Here is an 11777-nt window from a genome sequence, read left to right as displayed (position 1 = left end):
AAAAAAATGAAGTAATCATTTTAGATTATTGATAAATCATAAAAAAAAAAATTATCTTGATCGGGCACGAATCTCACAGCAAAATCAAGTTGGAAACTTTAAAAATTAAATCAGAGACCACCTGAACTCTGATTTCGGCAAACTTATAGCCGAATTGAACGTCTCGAAAATATGAATCTAACAACACCAAATTCGACCCAATCCGAGTTCAAATAGGTCCAAATCGAAGACTCAAAGAGATTATATAGTGATTTTTTCAAGTCACATAATGTAATGCACTTTATATGAGGTATATTTCATCTGTTTGTGTGCTAGTTCTTCGTACAGCGCTAAGATATTATCAAATATAATGGAGAACTTTATATGATCCTATAGTGTCAAAATGATGTTAAATCATATATTTCGCTAGAATCAAGGTGCCCCCCCTAAGAAAAAAAAAAACTTATACTAATTATAGCTTTGGAAGAAAAAAAAAAAATCAGCCTATACTAAAAAAAAAGCAGCTTATACTAAAAAAAAAGGCAGCTTATACTAAAAAAAAAAAAAAGTTTTTCCCAATTTTTTTTTTTTTTTTTATGATTTCAGTTTATAGAAATCTAGTAATGTTTGCATATATATGTTAGTTTTGTAATTTATATTTTATTTGTTGATTTGTAATCTACAAAATATAGTTCTCTCTAGTAGACTATAGATATCTTGTTTGAAGTTTTAATTTTATATCTTAACAGAATAATAGTAAACTATATATAGCTTACGGAGGACTTGATGAGTCTTCTACATAAAAAAATGAAGTAATCATTTTAGATTATTGATAAATCATAAAAAAATTATCTTGATCGGGCACGAATCTCATAGCAAAGTGAAGTTGGAAACTTTAAAAATTAAATTAGAGACCACCTGAACTCTGATTTCGGCAAACTTATAGCCGAATTGAACGTCTCGAAAATATGAATCTAACAACACCAAATTCGACCCAATCTGAGTTCAAATAGGTCCAAATCGAAGACTCAAAGAGATTATATAGTGATTTTTTCAAGTCCCATCATGTAATGCACTTTATATGAGGTATATTTCATCTGTTTGTGTGCTAGTTCTTCGTACAGCGCTAAGATATTAAACTTTATACTTCTCTACCGCCGCGAATATTCCATGACGCAACAATTTTATTGATAACAAAGTAATCATTCAACTCTTTCAGATATGAAGAGTAAACGTTATAAATTGTAAGTTGTTTACTATCTTATATTTAATATTATACATTTTTAGTTAACAATTGAAAAAAAAATTAAAAATGTGTATGTCAGTCCCAATCCCGGATGAAAAAAATTGAGGGAAAATTTTAATAAAATAATTTAGGCCCCCCCTTAATGAATTTTCTGGCTCCGCCACTGGCTAGAATAACTAGGGTACTTCATCTTTAATTTCATAATCGAATTGAATTGCAATGAGAAAAGATATATTATCCTCGAGGACAAAAATATCATTTGCTCTTGAGAATTCGATCATGAAGATTATGATGTTAAATTGTCTTTTAGTCTCTTAATTTTCTCCAAATAATAACTTTAAAAACACCAAATTAACACGAGTTTTAAGAATTATATAACATATAAGTACATCTAGATGGTTTAGGTATGATAATTTAAATTTAAAGTATAAGGTACAAAGTAAGAAATGAATAGTAATTAACAAATAATTTAAATTTACTTTCAAATCATTTGTTGTGATTGTGAATGAGAGCTATTGTATACATTTATAAGGAGATCCACAAGAAGTATGCTTTGGAGTTTATGCTATCAATTTCATGTGTTGCAGACTCCTCAACAATTTATACAAGATTGAGGCTTCGTTTGGGACGGCTTTCTTACTGCTTCTTAAAGCAGCATATTAATAAAAAATTACAATTTTTGTATTTAAAAACTACTTTAAAAAACATTAAGAAATCTATCCCAAACAAAACTCGAATCAGAATAAGACTCATATAATTGATTGTTAGAAAGGCTCTTCTTTTTCCCTGGTTGAAATTGTTGCACATCTTTGTCTTGAAATTGCTCCCAGGACCACCATTGCCTCCTCCAGCCCCAAAACCACAAGCTGGCTTCAGAAGCATCGGAGCAGGACTACTACTGATGTTAACAATTAGTTCCCTCATCATCCCTGTCTCCTGCTTAATCTGATCAAATGTTCCTTCCAGTTCGATGTTCCTAAGATTTGCATTAGTCTCGTGCTCCCGGATAAATAATTTAGCTCCTATCAAATGACAGATCTGCTTGGTGTTCACCCCGCCCTTACCAATGATGGCACCAGCCAAAGCTGGCTGCGGGACCAAGACCTGAAGGAGGCGGGGGCTCAAAGTGACCCTCAAGTCGTCTACCAATTGCATTCACCATTGGGTGTTGTTCATGACCTGAATGAACTCGCCTGCCAAAAATGGCATTTATCACCAAATTTGCAGCCCTCTGCTGTGTTATACTTGTTGCATAGGCGAGTCTTAGTGACTGGAGTTACAGGGCCATCAGATAAGGAGGTTGGTCCAATGAGATGATTCCTTGAAGGAGGGGGAGAGCGGTACTTCCTCGGTTGGTTATCTGTGCTAGAACACTATTACCCCTAGGTACGTAGTGGAGAAAGTGACATCCCTCACCCCACCAAAAGGGCACCCAGAAGTGCTAAAAAACTTGGTGCATGGCTTTGATTTGCTTCCCAAACTATATTGATTGGATTCAATTTCTTTCGATCTCTTAAGGCTGGGAACATTGCCATTCCCATTCGTAGCATCAGGCCTACCCCTCTTACGAGTTGCATCGTGCAAGTACATGGCTGCAGAAAAATTTGGGAAGAGACCAAAGAAGAACAAAAGAAAATGGAAAGCACCATAAAAAACCCTAATCTTACTATTGAAGATGGAAAAACCCTAGTTAGGGTTTGCAAGTACCAGATAAAAAAGAGTCAGCCTTAGAAGATTGGAAAATTATTAGGTTCAGTCATCAGACCTATCTCTGCGTTCGGACACCAATAGAAAGCGGACAGCTGGATGAATACACGTGTAATTTTTTTAATGTAATCTTTTTTACTTTAATATATATCAGCCCGACCCGACCTAGTCCACTAATTTTTTCATTTTAAACGTTGGCGCTATTTTAAAAAATCATAAAAGATCTAAATGTTTATTACTTTTGAAGAATAAACGAGCTAGAAAATTGTAGAAAAGAGATGTAATGCTCTCGGAAGAGAGAGGGGGAAGGGGTATATGAATCAGAAGGGATGCATGAATCGGAAGCTAACTTAGCTGGAACATCTTCAGGTTTCAACATATCGATAAGTTTAAATCTCATCACAAGATGTATTATTGAAAAATGAACTAAAAAGTTGTAAACAAAGTTGCGCTGTGTAGAAAAAGGGCATATATTTCAGCTCATTAGAAGCTCAGTCTCTTAGAAGTGTGTTTAGGGATTAGGCGAAAAAATAAAAGCTCTTAGATGTTGTTGTTTAGCTTTCATTAGTATTTTTAGGAAGATCATCATTGTTTTTAGGGTTAGTAAAGAAAAAGGTGATGAGCATTTGTTGTGCTTTAGAAGTGCTTTTGTTGGGCTTTATGTGCATTTCATGTGCGTTTTACCTGCACTTCATTTGTACTTTACTTATGCTTTAGTTGCGCTTTAGGTGTGCTTTTTAATCTTTTCTTATCAGTTCTGGTTGTTTATAAAGATAAGAGAGAAGTATATGAATGTTATTATACTTATGCCCATAATAATAGCTTTAGCATCGGAAAGGATCATCACCATTTTTGATCAAATTCTAGGAAGATAAAATTCGAGGACTTTATTTGTTCAAAAGCTAGTTTTAAAAAAAATATTAATCTAAATTCAAGAAAGAAATTTACTAAACTAGATGTTAGAACTGGTTGTTCATCCATAGTGAGTTTATAGTTAATGAAAATGGTTACTAGCATGTAAAAAGATTTATTAAATCCCACAACCATGAATTGGCTAGCCCAGCCAACCAACACCTTTTGAGATTATGTAGGAATGTTGTTGAGGAAAAGCTTCCGTCTTAAAATTAATGACAGATGCAGGGATTAGAATCAATGATGTATATTCCTACCTTGTAGAGGAAGTTGGAGGATATGAGAATGTTGTATTCTTTAAGAGGGATGCCTATAATTTTATTCAGAAGGAGAAAAGAGCAATGATTGAATTTGATGACATTAGTTCTTTGATTCAATTATTTAAAGATCGATAATTTGAAGACAATATGCTCGTATGGGGTGTTCAAATTGATAAATATGATAGATTGTTAAATTTTTTCTAAGTTGATGGTAGAGGCATGATAGATTATGAATGTTTTGGAGATATGTTAATTTTTGATACTAACTACAAGCTCAATAAGTATAATTTTGTATATGCATTATTTATTGGTGTTAATAATTATTGGTAGAACATTTTATTGGGGGTTACTTTTTTGTTAGAAGAAATAATTAAAAGTTTTACATGGTTATTTAAAATATTTGAACGAATAATGGGTAATAAATATCCAACAAAAATATTTACTAATCAGGGCCAAGCTATATCTAGGACCATAGAAGATGCATTACCTAGCACTCGTCATAGATTATGTCAATGACATATCTTATCAAAAGTACATATCTTCAATAGCAACAATAAAGCCAAAGGGCTCTTCTATAAGTGTATAAGAAAGTGTGATTCTAAGGAAGTGTTTGAGGAGGCATGGACTGAAATGATCAAGGAAAGGAACCTTCATAACCATGAATGGTTGTAGGATATTTATAAGATAAAGAGAAAGTGATTAACAATTTTCAACAAGGATTATTTTAGCATGGGCATTTTATCAACACAGCATAGCGAGTGTACTAATAATGTATGTCATGACATTTCAAAGCTAACAAGTTTATTAATTGATTATTTTCTTGGGTTAGAAAATGTATTGATGAATTGGCAGCGAAATGAGCATGATGAGGAGTACAAATACAGTCAGTTTGAAATTATTCCTATGATAAAGAATAACTCAATATTAAGGTAAGCTGCTCGATTTTACTCAAGAAAATTATATTCATTTTTTGAGGAAGAATTTATACAAGCTGTGGGAGAAATGAGTATAGAATTCATTTCAACTAATTCTTCAAAGTTTCTAGTCAACTATATAGAGAATAAGGACCATCATCATTTTTGGGTGGTTTACTTTGATGCAATAGAAGGTAACATTCAATGCAGCTGTATGATGTATGATATAATAGGATTATTATATTCTCAATGTATGATGATTTTGAAATAATTGGATATGGCTAAAATCCCTAAGAAGTACCTAATACTACAATGAGCAGCAAGGGCTCGAAAATATATTTATTCAGATAACTTGGGCAATGCTTAAAGAAATAATAACTTTGAAGATGGTAGGGGATTCATATTCAAAAATCAAGTGAGCAGATTTACATATCAAATGAGCACAGAAGCTCAAGAGAATGAGGAGGCAGAGGAGTATATTCTTGCCTCAATGAAAGATATGGCTAAAAACTTATACTTAATTCTTGGTAATAAGAAAAAAAATTTAGAAGTACAATGCAAGATCTCAAGATGGAAGCGCTAATTTGAAAGATCCTCTAAAGCTTATACATAATGACATATTTAATACAAGATTGGAAAGCCATTGGGAAATGAATAAGAGGGCTAAGAGTAATTTTTAATAACCTGTCAATTATATTATTCCTTACCTAAGACTAACATTGTAATTTTTAACATACAAGAAACCTTTGGTGGGGAAAAAAATAATAGATGATCATTCTTCAACATAAATGAACTTCTCAAGCATGCCTGAATATTTTAATGAGGAATATATAATCGACCAACCAAGAAGCCAACCTGGTGTTGAATACACTAAATTGATGATTGATTTCATTACTTCGGAGTTAAAATTTAATAAATTTTCTTTGTAATAATATTTATTAGGAACTCATGAATATTTATTCTAACAAGTATTGAATTTTAATAAAGACTTTTTATTATAATAATTATTTATTGGGACTTACTACTATTTATTGTAAGAATATTTCAGTGATTATTTATAGCTTCAAATGCGTTTTAGGTGCGCTTTAGTTTAACTTTAATTAGTTGCACTTTGAGTACGTTTAAGTGCACTTTAAGTGTGCTTTAAGTGTATTTTAAGTGCAATTTAATTACGCTTTGGTTGCGCTTGTGTTGCATTTTAGGTGCGCTTTGGTTGTGCTTTAGGTACGCTTTGGGTGCGCTTTATTTGCGCTTTATTTGTTCTTCATAAATTACATTTATAAATCTTCAAAATTTCAAATGTACAAAAGTTACAAAATAAATAAAAACTATATATTAACATTTAAATAATAAAATGTTCAGATTTATAACTCATGTACACAATTTACAATTTTTTTTATAATAATTTTACTTCTTCGTAGTAAGAAAAAGAAAATATGCTAACTCCGGCGTCGAATAGAATTCCGGCGTCACTCGGACGTTCGGCCGAATTCTGACATCGTTCAGGCGGCGGGAAGAACTCCGGCGGTGGTCGAGGGGGAGCTGTTCTCTCCTATCCTTCTCTTCTCTTCTTCTCTTCTTCTTGCTTGGAGGGTCCCTCTTATGAGAAATGAGGGGTTAATTTATAGTTTTTCTGGAGTGGCATAGCTCGTAAATAGATGTTAGATCAGGGGCAAATAGGGAGTGGCTGAATGGACGGCTGATATTGAATCCTTTGATCGTGCACCGTTCGTCAGACATTTGAAGGTCTTAGTGATATCGGAATTCAACGATCTTTGGCTCGTTGAAGTTGTCTCGTCGAGCCGTTCGATTTGACTATAAGCTCATTGAAATCGGAGACCGTTTGGTAACTCAAATTGTGGTATGAGCTTTCCAACAGCACTTCGGGCGTTTGATTTGGGCTCATTTGGGCTCGGATTGAGTTGAATTTGGTGTCGTTGGGTTCGTATTTATGAGATGCTCAATTTGACTATAAGCTCGTTAAAATTGGAGTTTGGGTGCACCCGGATTTAATTTTTGAAGTTTTTCGGTTCGATTTTGCCTCGAGATTCGTGCTCGATCAAGATAATTTTTTGAGAATATATCAAGGCTATTCATCATTGCCATTATTGAGGGAAAGATGACAAGTGCTGAACTTCTCAATAATAAGATCCTTCGGGCAGTTCACAAACGTCGTTATGATTGTTTTGTCGATCAACTAAAAAATATCTAATTTTGCACATCTAAAAATTTTTCCCTTAAAAGATGCTTGAAACTCTTTTCATAGCTTGCCCAATAGATGTTGTAAAGTCCTAAAATTTTGAGGCTTAATATTATTAAAATATGATAGTTATATAACTACATTACTAATAGGCACACTTTAATGCTCCATAACTTCACATGACTAAAATTGAATGAAATAATTGAATTTAATAATCATACTAAATTTACATAAATTTGATTAAAATTTATATGCATCGTGATTATATGGCATGGAATAATTTTGAACAAATTATATATAAAAAGAATGTATTTAATTGAAATAAGTTATAACATAAAGTAGACACATAAACAACAACGTAACTACATGCGTTTTCACCTTTTAAAATTCAACAACTACATGCTTTTTTACTGAAAAAAGAGACTCAAATTGGCATCCTCTCTCTGTTTATGTAATTTTTTTTAATGCTGAGCTTTCATAAATTTTTTGTGCAACTTTCTTCTCAATTCTTTGAAAATATGTTTAGTAAACTCAATGTTTATATTCTTCTCAACAACCGGATCAACTTCCTCTCCTTTTTTCCTTTTTTTTTTTCTTTTTTATTTTTTTAAACTTTTTCTTCCTTTAAACTCTCCCAACTTGGCGACTTCCCCTCCATTCATTGGCCCTCCATACCAAACCAGGAGCAAAAACAACACAAATGGCCACTAAGCACAACTCGAGCATCTCTCCCACTATCCAAACTCCCTTTCTCCTCCTCCTCCTCCTCCTCTTCTCCCCCTTCTTCAACGCCGCTGCTGGACAGGAATCAAACAGCAGCAATGCACCGTCCCCCTCCAATTGCAGCTGCAACACACCCTCTCCTCCCGCCCATCCCCAGCCCTCCGACTTTCCCAACCTCAAACAATACGTTGCCTACAACGTCATCCAACGCTTCAAAAACACCATCACCTGCGACCCCAACAACATAACCTCCACCTGGACCGGCTTCTTCCCTTGCACATACCTCGGTTTCTTCTGCGAAACCCCTCCTAACCTCGTCAACACCCCCACCATCGCCTCCATCGACTTCAACGGCTTCCGCCTCTGCGCCCCTTCTCTCTCCGGTTTCATCGACGCCTTCCCGGACCTCGCTCTCTTCCATGCCAACTCCAACAATTTCTCAGACACAATCCCCGACCTGTCTTCCCTTCCTTTCCTCTACGAACTCGACTTGAGCAACAATGACCATACCGGCCCATTCCCCGCTGCCGTTCTCCCCCTTTTCCGACTCACCTTCATCGACCTCCGCTTCAACCGCTTCATCGGCACCGTCCCCCCCTCCGCTTTCAACCTCGGCCCTAACGTTCTTTTCTTGAACAACAATCTCTTCTCCCAGCCACTCCCTGCCGATCTCGGCCAATCCCCTGTCAAGTATCTTACGCTCGCTAACAACGCCTTCACGGGTCCTATTCCGTTATCAATCCGCAACGCGTCAAATACTCTTCTTGAGGTGCTTTTCCTCAACAACCTCCTCTCCGGCTGTCTTCCTTATGAGGTTGGCTTGCTGAGGGAGGCGACGGTGTTCGACGCCGGGTTCAACTATATCACCGGCCCAATACCGTTTTCGTTTGGCTGTCTGTTCAATGTCGAGCAACTTAATCTTGCTGGTAATTTGTTGTACGGAAATGTGCCAGATGTGGTGTGCCGCCTCGCGGAGTTTGGGAAATTGGCGAATTTGTCGCTGTCGGAGAATTTCTTTACGTCGTTGGGGCATAGTTGCTGGAGGCTGGTTAAGAGTGGGGTGCTCGATGTTCGCCGGAATTGTATTTTTGGGTTACCGGAGCAGAGGGCGCCGGCGGAATGCGTGTTCTTTTTGACTCGGTGCAAGTTTTGCCCTTTGCGCATTCATATACCCTGCAACCTGCCTTACTGGAAGAAGACTGTGACCGTAGCCAATGACGGCGACGCTAAAGCTGTTAAGGCGGCGGAGGCGGAGGCGCCAGGTTACAAGAGCTATTCGGCGCTTCACCAACCAGATGGGAACTGAAACGATCGCTTAATTATAAACGTAATGCGGTTCGAACTCTGAAAACGAACGCCATGACAGAAGCATAGTAAGCACTTGTTGTTCTGTTTAATGTAGTTGCTGGAGCGTGTAGTTTGACTGAATAATGTGTGAGTGTGATGTATTTTATGTTCTTTATTTTTTAATAGGAAATATTATGAAACTACTTTTTTTTACTAAAAAGTTAAAAGTTAATTTTAAAAAATAATAAAAGTTATTCTAAATGAAGTTTTAGGTTTCGTTTGGGACAACTTTTTTAATAAATCTTAAAGTAGTTTCTAAGTTAAAAATAAAATTTTTATACTAAAAAAATATTTTAAAAGACAGCGCAGTAAGAAAACGGTCCCAAACGAACTCTAAGCCTCCATTTAGGACAACTTTCTTACTACGTTTCAAAATTATCTTTTTATTATAAAATTTTTTAATTCAAAGAATTTTGGTACTAGAAAGCTGTTTAAAAAGTAGTAAGAAAACTGTCCCAAACGAAGCTTAAATGATTTAGGGGATGATTTTTTTGCTACTTTTTGAAGCAGCTTTTTAATATAAAATTTAAAATTTTGTACTAAAAAGATACTGCAAAAATAGAAAAAAAGTAATCCCAAACGAAGTCTTAGATATGCGTTTGATTTTACTAATTGGACTTCTAAATAAACAAGTAGTTTTATAACGGATCATGTAACAACTGTCAAAGATCTATAAAAACATATGAATTCATAATCACTAGACATATAAAAAGAATATATGCAGCACACTCGCTGCTTCTAAAAGCCTATGCCTTCGTTCTATCTTTTTTTTTTTTTTGGGAAAATTTGGGGCAAAAAGCCCATCATATATTGATAATGAAGAGGTTACATGTAAAGAGAAATACAAGTAAAAAGCTGCCTACATAAGCAAATACAAAAACTTATGTAAGCCAAAAAGAGAAAAAAAAAAAAACTCAACTATACCCCCTATAAACCACCCTAGAACAACAAAACATGGAATAAGGAAAGTAGCAGCTGGAGAATGAGCAGATACAGAAGCTAGAGGACCAATGAAGAACATAGCCTAGCTGAACATCAGCATATCAAGGTAGATAGAGAATAATTTCATAGTCCAGAAGATAGTTCCCAGCCAGCAATTTGAAGCCAAGCTCCCATGCCCATGATAATCTGGACTCAGATTAATAGAAAACAGTAAGTAGATCGTTCACTTCCCTGGTTGCCCATGAATACCCATGAACCGTCCAAAGGAAAGTGCGGGGAGCTTCATCATTGTCCAGATGGGCATATCTGAAGATTCGCGGTACAGCAGCCAAAACAACAGAAAAAACTCAAGCAGTGAGTTTACAGCCTTTCCAAATAATTTGAGGCATTTCTTCATTTCACAATTTTTACAACCAAGACTCTTTTAATGCAAAAAAGTACCGTAATGTGACATGACGATTTGTTCCCAAAAGTTATGTCATTCCTCTCTTTCCAAATGAAGTAAATCACACATGATAGCACCAACTTATAAAAGTTTAACAGCTCAGAATTCCCATTATATTGTCCATATAACCAGTCAAAAACCTGCAGTATATTAGGCCTAAGCAAGAAGTTGTTCATCCCAGGAAATAAGTTTCCCAAGATAGCAAAAGAGTAAGAACATTCAAAAAAGATATGGGAAACAGATTCCTCAAACATGTTGCATAACCGGCAAACATTTGGGACATAAATATTCCTTAAACGAAGAGCATCAACTGTTTTAAGGCCTCCAACCAAAGCAAGCCAGGCATAAACCGAGAATTTTAAAGCCTTTCTTTTATGCCAAATCATTCTATACCAACCGCAATTTGGATGTTCAGAGTAAAATTCCCCCAAAAAATTTTTAAAATTGTAGTTCTTCTTATCATACCATAGCAAACAGGGTCCCACTTCACCAATATCATTGATGCCCGCAAACAAATCTTTTAGAAATGGAGGAAAAGAATCAGGCAAAGACCAGGCATCATCCGCTATTAGCTTATTTAAAGCAATATCAGGAATATGAACCAGAGAGGAGCTGCCAAAAGTCTTAGCAAGATTACAATTATTGTACCAATGATCCCATTTCACAGATAAAGGAGCAGACTTAGTAATACGGAATTTAAAACAATGCTTAGCAGAGTTTGCTGTAAAGCAAAAAGATTTCCATAAATTTGAAGCAACAGTCCCAGGTGGTCTCCAAGGAGAGGAATATTTGTTAAGCAGCCATGCAGATAAAGGGGATGAGTTATTATATAATCTGAGAATCACAGAACAGTTGAAAGAGAATTGCAAAGCAGGAGTAGAGGAAATATCCAAACCTCCTTTAGAATAAGGCATACAAACTTTGTCCCAAGCAATCATATGAAGCTTCTTGTTGGAATTAACATCCCCGAAGAATAAAAACCGAGAACTAGTTTTTCTAAAATATTTATGAATAGCTTTAGGCATAATGTCACCCTGAATCCAGTATGCTATGGTGTTTTGAATCGTAAATTTCAGGTATTGTAACCTGCCAGCAAATGACA

At 35.4% G+C, this 11777-nt stretch overlaps 1 protein-coding gene and 1 pseudogene across 1 annotated transcript; one reads left to right on the top strand and one right to left on the bottom strand.

Annotated features, from left to right (window-relative positions):
- The window catches only part of LOC110115124, a 7528-nt pseudogene extending 4713 nt beyond the window's left edge, over positions 1-2815 (bottom strand).
- A 5076-nt stretch (positions 2816-7891) lies between these two features.
- LOC110115121 (uncharacterized protein At4g06744-like) lies at positions 7892-9441 on the top strand. The gene has a single exon (XM_020848258.2). It carries the CDS (start codon positions 7919-7921, stop codon positions 9245-9247), a length of 1329 nt encoding a protein of 442 aa, XP_020703917.1. The 5' UTR covers positions 7892-7918; the 3' UTR covers positions 9248-9441.
- The last annotated feature ends 2336 nt before the right edge of the window (positions 9442-11777 follow it).

Source organism: Dendrobium catenatum, unplaced genomic scaffold, assembly GCF_001605985.2.
Source record: "Dendrobium catenatum unplaced genomic scaffold, ASM160598v2 fragScaff_scaffold_621, whole genome shotgun sequence".
Taxonomy (NCBI): Eukaryota; Viridiplantae; Streptophyta; class Magnoliopsida; order Asparagales; family Orchidaceae; genus Dendrobium; species Dendrobium catenatum.
The sequence above is the reverse complement of the archived record's forward strand: the minus strand, read 5'-3'. Positions and strand labels throughout refer to the sequence as shown.

Excerpts from the sequence above, each read along its gene's own strand:
- LOC110115121 (XM_020848258.2), top strand. The coding sequence starts at position 7,919 with ATGGCCACTAAGCACAACTCGAGCATCTCTCCCACTATCCAAACTCCC.